This window comes from Aphidius gifuensis, linkage group LG1, assembly GCF_014905175.1.
Source record: "Aphidius gifuensis isolate YNYX2018 linkage group LG1, ASM1490517v1, whole genome shotgun sequence".
NCBI classification, from domain to species: Eukaryota; Metazoa; Arthropoda; class Insecta; order Hymenoptera; family Braconidae; genus Aphidius; species Aphidius gifuensis.
In genome coordinates, this window is record NC_057788.1 from 24,233,904 (window position 1) to 24,252,617 (window position 18,714).

At 25.2% G+C, this 18,714-nt stretch overlaps 1 protein-coding gene across 3 annotated transcripts in view; it reads right to left on the reverse strand.

The window, feature by feature from the left end:
* Positions 1 to 18,714, reverse strand: part of LOC122856020 (RNA-binding protein Musashi homolog Rbp6-like) — an 88,303-nt gene that overhangs the window by 27,280 nt on the left and 42,309 nt on the right. For 2 of the 3 annotated variants that reach the window (XM_044157776.1, XM_044157786.1), the window contains one exon: positions 13,312 to 13,435. In XM_044157776.1, coding sequence (XP_044013711.1) covers positions 13,312 to 13,367 — 56 coding nt within the window. In that variant the 5' untranslated portion in view covers positions 13,368 to 13,435. Of the gene's footprint in view, positions 1 to 13,311; positions 13,436 to 18,714 lie in introns of those variants that run through there. The other variant, XM_044157813.1, reaches the window with a different exon arrangement.

Consider the following 18,714-nt stretch of genomic DNA (forward strand, 5'->3'; position numbering starts at 1 on the left):
ATTTGCCTTTTTTAAAAAGCAAAGTCTAACCCACGTCCCTTTGTGTTGGTATGTCCGGTTCGCAAATGACTGGCTCCATGGTAAAAATATATGGGAGGGGAAAAACTGGGCCACAGTAGGGAAAGACGTCTTGTCAGACATACAGATCACTCTGCGAAAGCCGGTTTTTATTTTACTTATATATATATTTAAGCTATTTTTTATTTTACTTAAAAACTTAAAATCGATGCAATTTTTTTTTCTTTTCTTTTTTCAACCAAAAACTATATATGAATTTTTTTTATACCTCATTTTATTATACATAGTTTTTGTCTCAGTAAGAGAATAAGAATAAAAGGTATATGAAAAGAATGGTATAGCAGGTTTGTTTGAAGAAACAAAAAGCAGGAAACACGTTGATATAGAGGTGGTTTCTTTCCGCGTAATACGAGATGTATCCTCGAGGGACAACAGAGGAAAAGAGGAATTTTGTTGTGTTGAATATATTGAGGCACTGTTAGTGCTTCGGGCATTACTCAGGAAACCAATAATTTTTATAAATATATATATATATTTAAACATAATAAAAAATATAAAAAATTTTTAACATTTTTTTCCATTTGACAAAAAATAAAAAACTCAATTTAACCAATATAAAAATTTAAAAATTAATTTATACTATTTTGACGGTTAACAGTTTGCAAACCCAATAATAAAGAAAAAAAAAAATTACTACCGGAGACTATTAAGTATATAAAAAAGAGGTACCGCTGTGGGAAAGAGAAAATTTTTTTTTTTGGAGCTCAGCTAAAAGCTCTACGCAAATGTGAAGAATTTCAGTTACATTACAATTTCGTTTACTCATACAACCCTTAAACTGTCTTTCTAGTCTTTTCTTGCAAAATTTTTCCCACAGTTACTTTTTATTATTTATCTGTAGTCCCTTTCAATATTTTGCAAGTTTTGCAAAGAGCTCAACGAGCTCACCTGTGCTGACGAGGGGTGAAATGCTGCAAGAATTGTTGCATAAAATTAAAACCATGTTACACAAGTTAACTTGAAATAAATTTTTTATATGCAATTTGCATTGACTATCAATTTATTTGTCATATATTTATATATATAGAAAACAAAATAAATTACTTTGGTTGATTAAAAATTTAATATACACATTTATTTTCAAACACATTCATATTGCCAACTTTTATCTTTTACTGTATGGCTATTTTTCAATTTTAACTATTTTTTTTTTTTAATTTTATTTTGCACAAGGTCCATTATGGCTTTGACTGGAAATTGAATGGCTTTTTAAATATTTTTTTTTTGTTAAAAAAAACCGGGCTAATTGAAAACTCTCACGACTCATTCTTTATTTATAGTACACAAAAATGTGGAAAAAATAATTCGTCTTTTTTTTTTTATTATATATTTTTTGTTCATTTGCTTTCGGGAAATCGCGGCACGTTCTTCGATATATTTTTTTTTTTTTGTTTTTACGAGGCAACCAACTTTGTGTATATGTGTGCATGAAAAGAGAAAAAGAGAGAGAACAAGTTAGAGAGACGGTTTAAATATCGCGGAAATTGAACCGATAAATTTTTGGAGCTAACATAAATCGTCTAGTACAGGCGTAAACTAAAAACCCCTTCATGTGTTCGCTTTTTTTCCTTTACTTTAAAGTCGAATATAATAATAATAAAAAAAAAAAAAATAAAGAAAAATTTGAAGCTAAAGTCGAGTGTTAGTAAGAAAGAAAAGAAAAGTGGTCGCGGGTAAAATTATTAAGTATGGGTTGGGGACTTTGAAGAGGTAGTGTAAATTGGAGGTAAAAAGAATATGAAAATAATGGAGGAATAAAAAATTAGAATAATTAAAAACTTTTATTTATTTTTTTTTTTTTAATATTTAACAGAAAATTGAGTTGAGAAATTTTTTTTTTTCAAATTCATTTGAAAATTAAACTAATCTTTATTCACTCAAAATCTACAACTCGAGTTTATGCTTTGTACATAATTGATGGAGCTACAGGTAGAGAAAAAAAGATATAGAAAAAAAAAATAAAATAAAATAAAACCAGTAGTAAAATAAGTATGTTATGTAGGAAAAAAAAAAAAAATTTTTTTTTGATATTTAAATTACATTGCAGAGTTGTTGTTCAAAGTATATAGTTTTTCAAAAAAAAATATTAAAGTTAAATGAGTTTTTATGTGTGTTTAAACTGCATATATGTCAGTGGGTGGTAGAGAGGAGTTCTATATTTTTGAATGAACATTGAACAATAGTTTGAGCTTTATGAAAATAAAAAAAAAATATTTTTTCTAAAAATGGACATGTAAAATAATGAAAAAAAAAAATAAATAAATAACGGATTTTGTAGTAGTAAATACTGTCTCGTGTCAGACATCGTGCCAGGCAGTGTTCTCTGCGTGACGATGAAATGCGTGATCAATGATGATTTTGATCTGACCGAACGACGTTTACCATTTTCTCCATTTACTATTCAACGTTATGCATAACTACAACAAATATCATCCCTTCTCTCTACCATCTACATCATTCCAACTACCCTTTTACCTCATTCAACCCAACACCAACAAACATTAACCGACGTCATCAATCGATTAAACAATAAAATCCACAAATATAAATCATAAAATTATTAAATAAAAAAACAAATCCAATTACTCTAACGATTTATTATATATACCTTAACTTTATATAATGTAAATATTTCTTTTTTTTTTTTTTGTTCTTTATTTTTTTTGTACTATAAAAATTAATTAGTAAAAAATTTTTTAACTGACATTCAACAGCATTATATTAATTTTTTAATTTAATTTTTATCATCCAGAATGTGTATAATTAAATCTCGGTATAACTAAAAATGATTAAAAATTTATAAAAAAAAAAAAAAGTCTAAAAAAGTTAAAGTTATTTTGTGGATTATTGGAAAATGTTGTGCTTATTTTTTTTTTTATAGAGCCATCACAGCTATATATATAAAACTCAAAATAAAATAAAAAAAATGACATATAGGTTTGATGTAATCGGCTCGATAGATCGACCGGAAGTCATCTAAAATCCCTAGTTATTCTGAGTAAAACACGTTATCATATTGGTTTGATCGAAGCTTATCCGTGACCTCAGATAAAAGTCTTATTCAAGACATCTTTTCATCCATGCTTTTATATCGTAAAACTTTTATATATCGCAACAGATAATATCAAAAAAAAAAAACAAATTTTCATTGTTTTATTTTATTATTTTAACCTCAATTTATTCAAATAAACAAATCATTTTTAAAATAAAATCAACAAAAAAAAATTGCAACTGCCCTTAAAATATTTTTTTTTTAAATGACACAGTGGATTGTATTTAATCTATATAGTAAATCAATAATTTTAACTGACTATATAGTTGTAAGACCAAAAGACTAAATTACAATATTGAATTGAATATTTGATGGTAACTATGCATGCGTTATAGTATCGCAAAACCACTAACAGAATGTTGCCACGAGAGAGATTCAAGCAAATAGCATATAGATTTAGTTGAGGACAAGTAAATGTTAGACAACAAGAGAGACCCAATCTACTATATATATAACAACTTTTGAATCTTTATCAGTGTGCAGTTGTTATTTTGTTGTATTTGTGTTGCATCTATATATATACATTAACATATATGCATACATAGACTATGACACACATATACATGAAACTTGTTCTTGCAAAATATATCCACTGACGTGTCTCTCTCACACACATACACACACACAAATTTAAAGGCATATTTGTCTATTGACATAGATGATACTTGGGGATAGTAAAGGGCCAAAGACCAAGGGATGTACTTAGGTAAAACGATTGGATAGTACACTTTAGAGTTTGGGGGTTTTAAAAACAGGTGCATGTGTTTACACAGGTACCGATATCACCATAACTTAATCATATTTATAGTCAACCTTTAACATTAAAAATATAAAATCTGCTTTTTGACCTGTGTATATACCTATATATATAATTTTTTTCTATAATGTTTTGTTGCTTGTGAATTTTTGCAAGAGCTTTTTCATTAAACAATTTTAAATATTTCAAGAAAAAAAAAAAAAAACAGTTACAAAGAAACAACAAATATAATTAAGTTATCGAGTTTCTTATAATAAAAAAAAAAAAAAAAAAAGTTATATGAAGTCTAAAATTAATTATCTCATTATAGCTTGTAAAACTAGGATTAAAAAAAATAAAAGAAAAAAAAAAGACTTTCAAGTATGATTATGATATACAATTGAAAAAATAAATATAAAAATAAATAAGATGATTATGAATCAGTAAATTAATTATAAAAGTAAAATTATTCTGAATTAAAAAAATAATATAAAGAACGGTATAAAAGATAATACATTAACTGAACCAAATCAATTTTAATGGCAGTTGGCTGATGAATATAGGAAGGTACATTGTTGAAAAAAAAAGTTAAATAAATAAGTTTTTTTTTAAAAAAAAAACAATTGATTGAAAGAGAATGAAAGGAAAAAAAAAATTAAAATAAACCGCAATATCGAGAGAAACGAATATTTTTTTTTTTCTTTTATAGATATATATTATAGTACAAACTGTAAGTCCGAGTGAAGTGATCTAAATCGAAGGTGATTCGTGCGTGTCGGTTGTACGGGGCATAACGATTTACAGTAGTGATAACAAAACCCTCCTGTCTAGTTTTAACGATACTAAAACACATACACTTATATATGAATTTAATAAAACTACCGTGTCTGGTTTTGTACGAGACACTGGCCAGATATACATACTTCAATGGAAAGTTGTTGCTTCAAATATGATTTAAAAATTAAAATAAAAAAATCAACTATTTATAACTATAATTTTAAAAGTATACTGATTTTATATTTTATGTATAAATAACTATATATATATTCATCAATAACAACCACGAGCTTCTGTGTGTTTGTCCAATAAAACATTTTTTTTTTTTTTTTTAAATCTATTTATTGTTTATTACGTCAAAGAAAAAAAAAAAAAAAAAAAACTCGTTGAAAACAACTCAACATTATTCATGTATACATTTTATACCCAAAGGAAAACAATATAAAAAAAATAAAAAAATAAAACTAGACAAATAATATTTATGTTTTTTAAATTTAAATAAAAAAAATAATTGCAAATATTACCAAAGAGATTATTAAGTAAAATATTTTAAATTTTAATAAATAAATTTTTTATATATCTAAGTTGATGATGAATCTATTGAAAAGTTTTTCAAAAAAATATATAATCATTAAAAAAAAAAGCTTTTATAGAACACGAACTGAGCCATCGTGTGGTAAACTATCAAAGTGTATATATAAAAGCTCGAAAATTCACATAGGATAATGCAGACCACGAAATGAGTTGGCTGATGGGTATATATGAAAAGAAGGGAGTTTAAAGGAGTAGTTTTGATGGAGAGACAAAATATATAAAGGGATGAAAAGAGACATTACTTCTTTACCGACTGTATGTTTTATGCCCTTGACCCTTTTATCCCTTCTCTATTTTACGATATAAACTAACTATTTTCAACCCTTATTATATATCTATGTATTTTTTCTTTTTGCCACAAACTCATTCAAATACAATCTCATCCTACTGATGAAACTGCGTGCTGAGGTTTAGCCCACAAAGTCTCATTTATATTCGAAACCCGTTGTAGACCTGACACCCAACCACCCACAACTTTCGTATCCACTTACAAAAGCGAGGGATCGTTTATTTCTCAGGAGACGCGGGGAAAAGAGAATTGCTCGTTTATTCTATATATATATATATATTTCTCTTTTTCTAACTAAACGAATAAAATATAAAAAAATTAAATTATTTAAAAAAATAAAAAATAAAAAAAATAATACTTGGACTCAAACGTCTTGAATATAATTATTATCATCTATCAATAAATTATTATTTTAAAACATATATAACTAACATTAATTTGAATATATTTAAATGAAAATTTATAATAATTTATACTAAGTAAAGATTATTATTATTATTATTATTTATTCACTTTAATAAATGTTTAAAGAGTTCTCTTTGTGAATTTATATTTTTCCTGTATTTATACTTGAAAAATCAATAACATAAAATAAATACCAATCACGATAAAATTTAATAATTTAAGTAATCATTGAAAAATTAAAATATTATATTTAATGTAATTATTATTTTATTTTTTTTTTTCTCTATTAAAAAAATCTAATAATAAAATAATATTTTCAAAATATTATCATCAAGTTAATTTTTTAAATAGTAGTTAAATTAATAGCTTTTACTAAAATAATAATGTAAACCTCGAATAAATGATACAGCTGATATAATAATAATAATAATAATGGTTATGTAGATTTTGAATATACAAGATAAAAGGTAAAATTTTCGTATACAACAAACTATTATTTTCATTATATGTGGTTAAGTATATCCATGTATATATATAAAATATATATTTAATTATATTTTGATGATAATTATGAGTGAGTTACATTAACCATATATAAACACATACATAGAAAAAAAGAAAAAAAAAAAAAAAAACTTTTTGAGAATATAAAATCAACCACATCATTAGTTAATCTATAATATATTTATGCGGTTAAATTAATATTGAGTGACTTTAATGGTAGTTCAGGTCAGTTTGTAGTTTTCAAAGTAGCTATATTTTCAAATACTGCAACTCCCTACCACACCCCCTCCCAACCACCAACCCACTAACCATACATCCCCCATGTATATATACAAAATAATATATATAATGAAACTACGTTAATTTTGTTTTAACATTTGGATCGTAACTGATATGTATATATACAACATGTTATTATAATTAAGTATGTATGAAGAATGAGAGTTGTACTCAAAGGGACAATCTCTGATATATCAAGAGCTATATATTCTGTATATATACGGGTGAGAACGTTAATTTATTATATACACCAAGTAGTAGACTAATTGTATATCATCTAAACACATACACACACATATACATTTTCTCAAAATACTATTTGTATATATTCTATACATATTATGCAAATATATTCATATGTTATATATTTATTTATTTTTTTTTCTCTTTTGGTCAAGTACCCCCCACATCAGTATACTCAATCAACACCACACGCAATACTTAGCTCGACATATTTTAACCTTTACATTTATCCATTTCACACTGCAACTGTCAGCCGTTAGACTAATTTTCTCATTAAACTGGTAAACATGGTTTACATGTTACATACATTGTTGAACTTTAACAATTTTATACTTGTTAATTAATTATATTTAATATATAATTAGATGTATATGATATTTTAGAATTAATAAACAGTTTTTTTTTTTTTCTGTCATATCTATATAGTCAAACTAATATAAATTTTTGAAAATTCAACTAGTCTAAAATATGTAAATCCAGGGAAATACATGTGTGTGTGTGTGTATGATTCATCATGTTGTGGTCTAGAATTCTCATGAATTTACTATCATATACTTTCAACGAAGCTTTATACCTGAATTTAACCATATAAATAATTCTCAAAAACTTTGTATGATCTACTTGAACAAAAGAATTCTAGTGGTTTTTTTACACTCACAAGTAAAATCTAGCAGACTGAGAATTTACCCACTACCGGTTTTAGAATTTACTAAATTTTATTACAAATTTTATTTAAAAGTTGGATATTTTGTGTTAAGTTGTAGTTTGAAATATATTCACGGAGAATAGCAATCAATTCCCGGCAACATTTTTTTCTTCTGTTTACACGCTCAAAACTCGAAAACTAAATTGTTAAATAGAAAAAGTTATTCTTGATAAATTGTTTAGAAATAAATAACCAACAATAAACCTCGCTTAACCCCATACCTAGCTTCAACAGATAAGGCTGTAGAAATGCTTGAAATTACATGACAGTTCAATCATTTGTTCAATCGGTCGGCCATCTTTGTGTTATTTCGTCCCACAAACAGAATTTTTACAAAGCTATATAGTAAAAAATATTTAAGTCTATGCTAACTTTTATATGTCTACATGATAATTTTTATTATATATTATAAGAATATTTATTAAATTGTGCAGTATTTTTTATTCAACCATATAATAATTTTTATTGTTTTCACAAAACATGTATGTCTTTATTTTAATTAACTCATAACTCATTATCTAAGAGATTAATCAAAAAAAGTAATTCTTTATAAATTGTTTAGAATTGAATTTTCAATAATAAACTTCACTCAACCCCATGTCCATCTGCAATAGATAACGATGTATAGAGGCTTGAAGTAACCCAACAATTTTTTGACATTTTACACATTTTACATAATTTTATTGTAGAATTCCGACTCTCGCGGCCAGTCCCAGAATTAAAACAAAAATTACAAAGTACTATAGTAATTTCTATCTAACCATGATTTTAATTTTTAGTTAAAATTTCTCTCAGTGTAGTCAAACTAATATAAATTTTTGAAAATTCAACTAGTCTAAAATATGTAAATCCAGGGAAGTACATGTGTGTGTGTGTGTATGATTCATCATGTTGTGGTCTAGAATTCTCATGATCCAGGCAAGTTCTGTTTTAAATGGGCATTTTAAAAAATTTTACCCGATTTTGACGAAAAAATTATTCTACGGGTATTTTGACCTCCCGATTTCAATAAAAATATCAAAAAAATTCTATCCCCCCGGGAAAGTTTAAAAATTAATTAAAATTAAAATAATCAATTTCGCGATTCCTGTTAAATTAGAAAAAAGTTTCAAGTAAAAGTTGTAGAGAATAATTTTTTAGGGGGGGTAAGTCAAATAAGTTTTTTTTTTTTAACCATCCGTTTTCGAGTAATTAATTTTTAAAGTTTTATATTTTTTGATTAACGCGTTTCCCCTCACGAGCCCCCACTCAAAACTCTCCTGTGCGACCGCAATAGATATATAAAAAAGTGAGATAGTTTTATTTCGACCCGACGCTATCCGCCTTCTCGACTGTACCCGACTTGACGCACACACACTACAGCTGTTGTATTTACACGCACCGTGAAAGTATTAGTGACATAAACTTTTCAATTCGATTATCTCTCAATTCTCGCGTCGCCGACTCGGAATAACAACAAAAGCAATTGTTAATAAAAAAAGAATCTTAACAAATAGCCCCACCATTCAAAAATGCATCGATTTTGAAAATTTTTTTTTCGTCATATTATAAATTAAATAAACTATCGTATGCTCATAATAATATTGCTATTTCTATTTTTTCGCGGACTGTAATTATTTTGGGGAAAAAGTTTTCGTGAAAATGCCCTACTAACGAAATTAAAGTACTACAATTAGGAAAATTTTGCCGTTTATTTTATTTTTTCCGTCCATTATTAAAAGTTATTCGTGATTTCTCCGGCGAAAATATTTTTTTCTATTCTTTTCGCGACGCGTAATACTTTGGTGGAAAAAGGGGGTTATTACATATATCAAATTGATGTACTACAATTAAAGAAAATTTTCCGTTTTTATTTTATTTTTCGGTCAATTATTTAAAAGTTATTCGTGATTTCTCCGGCGAAAATATTTTTTTTTCTATTCTTTTCGCGACGCGTAATTATTTTTTGGGAAAAGGGGTGGTTTTTTCGTGAAAATGCCCTACAACGAAATCAATGTACTACAAATAAAGAAAATTTTCCCGTTTTTATTTTTTTTTTCGGTCAATTATTTAAAGAGTTATTCGATATTTCTCCGATAAAAATATTTTATTTTCAATTCTTTTCGCGACGCGTAATTAATAATAGTAAGTAATAAATAATTAATATTTGCATAAATAAATAAAATTCTTTAAATGATTGAATTTTTTTCTTTTATTTGTTTTTGTAAATATCTATTGTTAATAAGGAAAGACAAAAATTCATTTATTCTATAAGAATCTACACATTTTCTACTTTATATCACAATTTTTTTATTGTTAATATCCCAAGATTGAATTGTTTAAATAATTTAACAACAAAAAAAAAGTGTATAAATTTGATAATTTTTAGTTGTTGAATTGTTTAAACAACTGAATCTTGGAATATTAACAATAAAAAAAATTGTAATATATATAAGTAATAAAATTTATTTATTTAATAAAAAAAACTTATTTATTTATATAAAATAAAATAAAAACAGGAAAATTTTCTTCGGTTTATGTACATTAATTTCGATATATAGCATTTTCGCAAAATAACCACCCCTTTTCCCCAAAAAATAATTACGCGTCGCGAAAAGAAAATGTCGAAAAGATAACGAAATAATGACCGAAAAATAAAACGGGAAATTTTCTTAACCAATTGCATCAACTAGATAACGCATTTTAAGCGATAACCCTTTCGCAAAATACGCGTCGCTGAAAATATTTTCGCCGGAGATACGGCTTGGACGGTAAAATAAAACGGCGTGCTTTATTTCGTTCAATTTCACGAGGGCATTGGGTAAACCAGCAGGCCACTTACTATTACATTGGTAATTATATTATGAACAACAAAATAAATACGTTTTCAAATAGATGAAATATTTGTTAAGATATTTTTTTAACAATTGCTGTTGTTATTCCGGTCGGCGACGAGAAAGGAGAAAAGTTGTCATAATAAATTCACGGTACAATATTATTATTATTGCGTCAAAAATGCAATCGAGGGTATGCGCATCGAGTCGAAATTTATCTCACATATACTGCGGTCGCAGAAGATTTTGAGTGAAATACGTGAAGCGTTAATAAAAAATATGCTTTAAAAATTATTATAAAACGATGGTTAAAACATTTGACTTACCCAAAAATTACTCTTTTACTGAAATTCTTTCAGGCGCGAAATATTATTTTAATTAATTAACCCGGGGATAAATTTGATATTTTATTGAAATCGGGAAGATCAAAATACCAGGAATATTTTCGTCAAAATCGGGTAAAATTTTTTAAAATGCCCATTTAAAACAGAACTTGCCTGGATCATCATGAATTTACTATCATATACTTTCAACGAAGCTTTATACCTGAATTTAACCATATAAATAATTCTCAAAAACTTTGTATGATCTACTTGAACAAAAGAATTCTAGTGGTTTTTTTTGTTTTTTTCAAAAATTTTTATTTCGTTTTTTCTAGTACCCACAAAAAGAAGCTTTAGAGTTAATCAGAGCTTAGGCGTCAAAGTTCATACGAAGAGGCTTGTACTTCGAGAGTAAAATGAAAAAAAAAAAAAAAAAAAGATTTTTGAAAAAGAGAAAAGAGATGAATAGATGCCTGGGAGAGTGCTGGTTTAGAAAACATTTGTGAACAATACTGAACAGCATTCAGACGTTGAAAAATTCACGGTGTATAAAATGATAAAAAAAAAAAAAAGAGTATCATTCTTAAGTCTAAAATGGAAAAGTTTAATCAGTATTCTTGGGGACCTACTTTTCATCATGACATGAACATCAAGGACATACTCGAGAGCCATTACAATAACAATTGCTATATTCATTCTTTACTTTTTCCATTTTTTTCACTCATTACCATTATTATTATTATTTTTATTTTTTATAGTTTAGAAAATTGTTTCTACTATCTGTAAATTTTTATTTTAATTTACAAAGTTTTTTTTTTTGCTTTTAATTATAATCACTTTTTTTTTTTTTTCAACAGTAAGCTAAAAGTTTGTTGATATGGCTAGCTTTTTAATTGAAATTTTAATTCTGTTAGAGTTTGTACAGATGAATAATGAAGATGATATGAAAAAACAAAAAAAAATTAATATAATAAAATTATATATATAAAACACGTAAATGCGTTGTATGTTTATGTTGGATATAAACATGATACTTAAAATTGTGAATTTTTGTGGTAGAAAAAAATGAAAAAAAATAAACATATATATATATAAATAAAAAATGAAAAACTCTCAACAGCAATTTCAACGAAAAGGCAGGAGTACTCCTATGAAGCTTATCTCGTAGTGTACACGACCAAGTGGAAAAGCTCCCCCGAGGCGTGCACAGAATTCCACATCTATACTATCATCGTGATAATAACCCTTAATTTTTTTTTTTTTATTTTTTTTATTTTCAAATTCCCCACCAACATAGTGCATGATATCCGCTTTCCCAGGATTATTTTCGTAATTTTCATTTATTTTTTATTTTTTTTTTTATTTTTTCTATCATCATTTCATTCACAATGTATTTAAAATTATCTTTTTTATTTTTTCCTATTTACTTTTTTTATTTTTTTTATTTTTTTTTACTTTGATACGAATTTTAATGATTTTTGGTGTTTATTATCTTTGTATTGTAAGTCTTACTTTTACATAATATATTTTGTTTCACACAAATATACATATATACATGTGTTCTTTAATTTACCAGTAAATTTTAACAACTAAAATTGATAAAACAAAGTACACCGGTGTTTGTATTAGTCGATTAATACTCGAATACTACTACTTGAGTTAATTTCCTTTATTTGACCACTGACATTCGTTATATATATATATAACCACAAAACTAAATCTGCGGGTTTAATTTAAAATACATTTTAATATTAAACAAAATATATATATATTTAAAATACTAATTGAATCTATTAATTTATATTTTGACCAAAAAAACATTTAAAAAGCAATTAAATGTTTTCTCTTTTATTTTTTCAACTAATTGATGGATTTTTATTTTTTCATTTATTTCCAATGGAAAATGTTATTTTCAAAATATATTGGAAATAAAAAATTAATTCTCCGGTGTGTCGTTTTTATACAAATAATAAATATATACAAAAATTGTATAAATGATATTTTTTTTTTTAACCTGCATGCTTGTTATTTTACTAATTGAATTCAAACACGTGTAGATAATTCAAAAAAAAAAAAAAATTAAATAATAATATTACCGACTATGTAATTATTTGCTGATTCATGTCTAAATAAATTGTGCGATTTATAAAAATTATTAAATATACACGCACGCTATATGTATATAGTATATAATAATGCTACATTTTATTTAATTATTTTTTTCTTCAAGTATCAATTAAATTAAATGTGTATTAATTATTTATGGGTTATCAATTATTAATTATTATATTTATTTAGGAAATTATTATTTTAAATATAATTTTATATTATTATTATTAATATTACACATATGGGGACTACCTAAAGGGTTAAAGCTGACAAGTGAGAATCCAAAATAACCAACTATATATATTTATATAATATATAATAATAATAATAATTATTTTTATTATTATTAATAAAAGAATAAATAATAATCAATAACAGAAATATAATTATTAAAATGACTTACCAGTTTTCGATGACACCGACGTTGGAAAAGTTTGGTGGAAAGCTCGCGGCCGCCATTGGTGGTCGCGGCGTTATTTAACTTGCTTTCTCACTTCCTGTATTTTTCTGAATTAACCACACGCAACCTACAACAATTCAATCATACAAAAAATCATTAATCAAATGTTAAATATACCCACATGTTTTATTTGTTGATTAATTATTATTTAGTTATTTAAATTTTTCATAAATAAACTCGCATAAAGAAATAAGGTCAATAAAACATAAATATTTTTTGATAAATTAATGAGAAAACCATTGAAGAAATATTTTTTTAAATATATACATACACATATACATATACATATACATTTTAATCAGTTATAAAAAAATGAGTAATTATTCTCGGCCCATTCCCAAATTTTTATGGGTGACTTGTTTTTACCTCGAGATGATATGGGAAAAATTTCAGAATTTTAAACCTGGTCTAATTTGAGAAGTACTCGATAGAAGGAAAAAAAAAATTATTTTATGGTGTAAAAATGGTGGAAAAAAATTGAAAAAAAATAAGGTCGTTTTTTGGTCCAAAATACACCTAGAAAAAAATTTCCAAGTGAATCGGTAGGGGTCAGGCCGATGACTCGGTGATTTGACTTGGAATGCCCCATATATATATATTTTTTTTTTCTTAAAAACTCGATTATAGAAAAAAATTGAAACTTTTTTTTAAAATGTTTTTTGTATTTGTCAAGTATGTAAATTAATTTTATTTTTCTTTCTCACACTTGAAAACACAGTTAAAATTAAAACTAGTTGACATTTAGGATAAAATGATTCAATTACAAGTTTATGCGCGTCAACATGGTATATATAGTCCATGAAGTGACAACTACTTGTCATTTATTTGTAACATATTTTGCTGTTGCGTTGGTGATGGAAGACATTTTTTTTTTTTTTTTTTTAATTACATAAATAATACGAGATAAATAAGAAAAAAGAGAAAGTAAATACATGACTATTGTTTATGTCATTGTGAGTATTTATTCATGTATATGCAAAGTGGTAATACTAATGATTTTTAATGAAAATACACGGAGAGAAATATCCAACAAAAATTATAGGAAATAAGAAAAAAATAAGAAAAAACATATGCATACATGAAAAAAAATATATAAATATTAAAAAAAAATTAATGTAAAGTATGTTTATCTTTATTTTTTCATTCTGTTTGAATTACGATGAGTCAGTGTATTTTTTTATATATATTTTTTTATTATTTTTTAAATTGAATTTAATTGGCTAGTAAGAGTTGGATGCTTTAATTAGCATCGCAACAAGACTGAATCGACATATCGGATTATCATCATAATATTTGAATGAATTTTCGAGACTCCGAGAGTTTTGGTGACAGGCAGAGTCTGCATAAAAGGAGTATAGTCTAAATGAAAATCCATTGTTACTGGTTTCATTGTTCTCATACACCCTCAGTCTCATATTTCACGACCTCATTCGTAATGCATCATTTACAATATCATGGCAATTCAAATGTAAAAAATTTAATTTTCATACCTTTTTCTTTTTTTGTTTTATTTTTATATTTAAAAAATTGATAATCAATTGCTTTAAAATAATATAATTAATTTATTTTATTATGATTATGATGAATAAATGGATAAACAATTTTTATAATTCGATGGAGAATTATATTAAATAGTTAAGAACAATCGAATAATAACGGAAGATATTTTTTTATCGAGCGAATTAAATTATCAAAACCAAAGTGCAGTAGTACTATGTCAATTTTTGCATTACTAATTTTACAATTCTCACTGTAGCCAGACGCAAAGAACCATTTGTTTAAAAATATAATGAAATTTTTTAGAAGAATTAATTAACAATTAAGAAAATTAAAAACTCTGGGCAGCAAAATTTTTATATTAATTTAAGGTACTACGAGTGTTTACGAATCAATTATTTTCATGATAAATAAATAAATTTTTTTATAAATATCGATAAATTAAAGAAAATTATATTTTTAAAGTTTTTTCTTTTTTTTTTTTTCCTGCTGTCAATATCAGCATTACGAAGCCATTATGAAAAGTTAAAGTTTGAGGGTAAATTCAGCTGCTTCAAAGTAAATAAAGAAACGTGATATCAAGATGGTGAAGTCTAAGTTTGGAGTAGGCGTTAATTAGCAATGAGTAAATTGACAGTTGAAATTGATCTTGAATAAAATGAAAAACCAACTTTCTATGTCATTTCATTTTGAAGCTTTTTTTTTTTTTTATCATTTCATTCACCCTTTCATAACCCCCAAACTTATCAGTATATATGACAAACCCTTTCTCACCCTATTTTCCTTCGCATTTATCAAAAAAAAAAAGAAGCAAATCTTACATTGATGAAAATATTTATCAAATATTTTATCTATTTTAAATATTATTTTATATACTTTTCAATAATAAAAATAATAAATAGTAATATATTAATATTCTATTTATCAAAATTATCAATAAATAGTATAAGAAAAAAATAAAAAACTAATAATAATGTCTAAAATAATTTTAGTAACTAAATGACTATCAAAAATTTCACATGGATAAAATAAAAAAAAAAATAAATAAAAAACACATGGTTATACAACAGCGCCATGCAGTCTAGCATCGTCATCGTCGTATTGACGTCACAACTCCCACATTTTCAGCCTTTTTCCCTTTCAGCCCTACATAATATCAATTGCGATATAGTAAATTTTTTTTTTTCTTTTTCTTGATTGTGTTTCTATTTACACAAATATAGATACAAATACATATATCTATGGCTTAAGGCCAATTAGTATATATTTTATATATATATACAAATAAATGTTTATATAAAATTTATTAAATGAAAAATAATAAAAATGATTGCCAGTAAATTATAAATAAAAATAATATATTAATTCATATACGTAATGTATCTATTTTAAGTTATAATTTACAAAACTCAATGACGTTATAATAATATTAAATTTAAATGCAAATGTTACAAAATATATAATTGAAATTTAAAAATAAATATCAAATCTGTGAACATGTATAATTATAAATTATTTTAATAGCTAAAAATATAAATGTTTTTTTTTTAAATAAAAATAAAATACGCAAAATGTATATATGCAGGGCCAAGAGGAGGAATCGATGGCACCAAGATACTTTTTGAAATGTTTCCAATGGAAAAGCTCTGGGTCCTCTTGGAAGCTTACCAAGCGTGCCTTTGAAAAATATAAGGAAAAAAAAAAGAGGGTTGAAAAGTTGACAAGGAAAATGTAGTTGAGCGTAAGGAAAAAGATTGAGGGGGTTAAGAAGGAAGGGGGTGGGTGGGTGAGTGGGTGGAAGAGAGAATAAATGAAGAAGAGCCAAATAAAAAAATAATATAAAAAATATAAAAATGTGGCACATCAGGCAGGCGCCTCGAAAACCAGCCCTATTCGGTAATGACTCGCTGCTGCGACGAAAAGAAAAAAAAAAAAAAAAATCTGGTAGGGAATTTGCATTGGCAACGCCTCTCATCCCCCAAAGCGCCATTATGGAAATAGTCATATTTTTGTTCTATTTTTTTTTTTTTCGGCCGCTCTATACTATTATTATTTTTTTTTTTTCCTTTTTATTTCAGAGATTTGTTTGTTTGTTTATTTTTTTTTTGTCACAGTAAACCAACAGACAGTGAGAAACTTTAATTTACGCTGAGACAAAATCTTTGTGGGTTTTCTTTGTATATAAAAGTTCTTTTTTTTTTTTCTTTTCTTAATACTTTTTTACACAATTTTTTATTATGATATATATTTTTTCGTCTTCATCTTTTACTTTGATATCTTTTTTTCAATGCAAGGGGGTTAAATTTAACGTGGCAGAAGAAGGGTCAGAGGGGCAGATCGATGAATTTATTCGCGGTCCATTTGGCAGCAAATTCAATGCGGCGACGTAATTCATGCGATACATTTATAAAAAAAAAGATGAAATAAAAATAAAAATAAAAAAAAATAGACGATTGTATAGCATATCTTGCGGAGGTATATATATATATAGTGAAACATTTATCAGTAAAATATCAAGAAAAAAAGAGACTTGTGTAAATCAAATTTATCAAAACGTATAAATAACTACTTTTATTGTTTTTAAATTTTAAAAATAATTTTTACTTATAAAAACTGATAAATATAATTAAATTGCTTTTTTAAAAAACAAGTTTTATTATTTTTATTGTAGACTCATTTATTTATTTATGAAAGTTACGGTATAAATAATATAATAGCTAAAATTTATCACAAAGTGATTCAGTTATATGATTCCCAAGTGACAAAAGTATATATCTATTGTCGTAAAATATACACGGAAAAAAATTTATAGTTTTTATTACTATGTTTTATGATTAAATTTACTATACTTATAGTAAAGTTGGACAACGGCAAAAGTATAATTAGATTTACTAGAAAGTATAGTTAAGGTTACTATACTGGTATGGTAATTAAAACTATACCGGTATAGTAAAACAAAAAGAAAATTTTATACAGATTTACTATACTGGTATAGTAAATTTAACTGTACTTATAGTATCTTTTACCATACAGTATAGTAAATTTATGCTTTTTTTAAAAAAAAATTAATTAAAAAATAAAAAAATATTTTAACAAAGTAAAACATTATAGTTTATCGAAAAGAAAAAATTTATATTCAATATTAGTTAAATAACAATGAAGATAAAATTCAATAAATATTAATATTCAGAAAAAACAATGTTAATTAACATTATTAATAATATATGGGATTTGATAAATTTTTAAATCAAATATAAAAAATATATATTTTTTATTTACTTTTTAAAATAAAAAATATTCATTAAAAAACTATACATTTTATACAAGTATAACTACAGCTTAGGTATAAAATTTTTCTGATTGTTTAAGATTATTACGTACGTAATAACTGCATTACCTGACAAAATCTCATTTAATTTCATCTCATTCAATATCAATTGATTTTTTTTACTACAATACAAATTTTATTTTCAATTTTTAATATGATATACAATGTATACCAAATAAAAACATGGTCCTTTTTCTGATGGAATAATTTAAACGAAATCATTACGAGAAAATACATATATATTATTTTGTTTACGAAATTCAAAACACGTTGTTCAGTTTCAAATTTGTCAGTGGTAAATAAACCAATTGTCATGAATATTGTTAATAAATTCAGAAGTTATTGCCTCCAGCACGGAAATGATTTATTTTATTTTTTTGTAATTGAGTAATTCAGATATATGTCAAAAAATATATTAATTTTAAATTTTTTTTTCCATAGAGAATCAGTTTTTGATATTTCATTAGTTAACTGATTTCAAATATTAGTAGCTTCCAGTTTTAATAATTTTTTCACTTCAA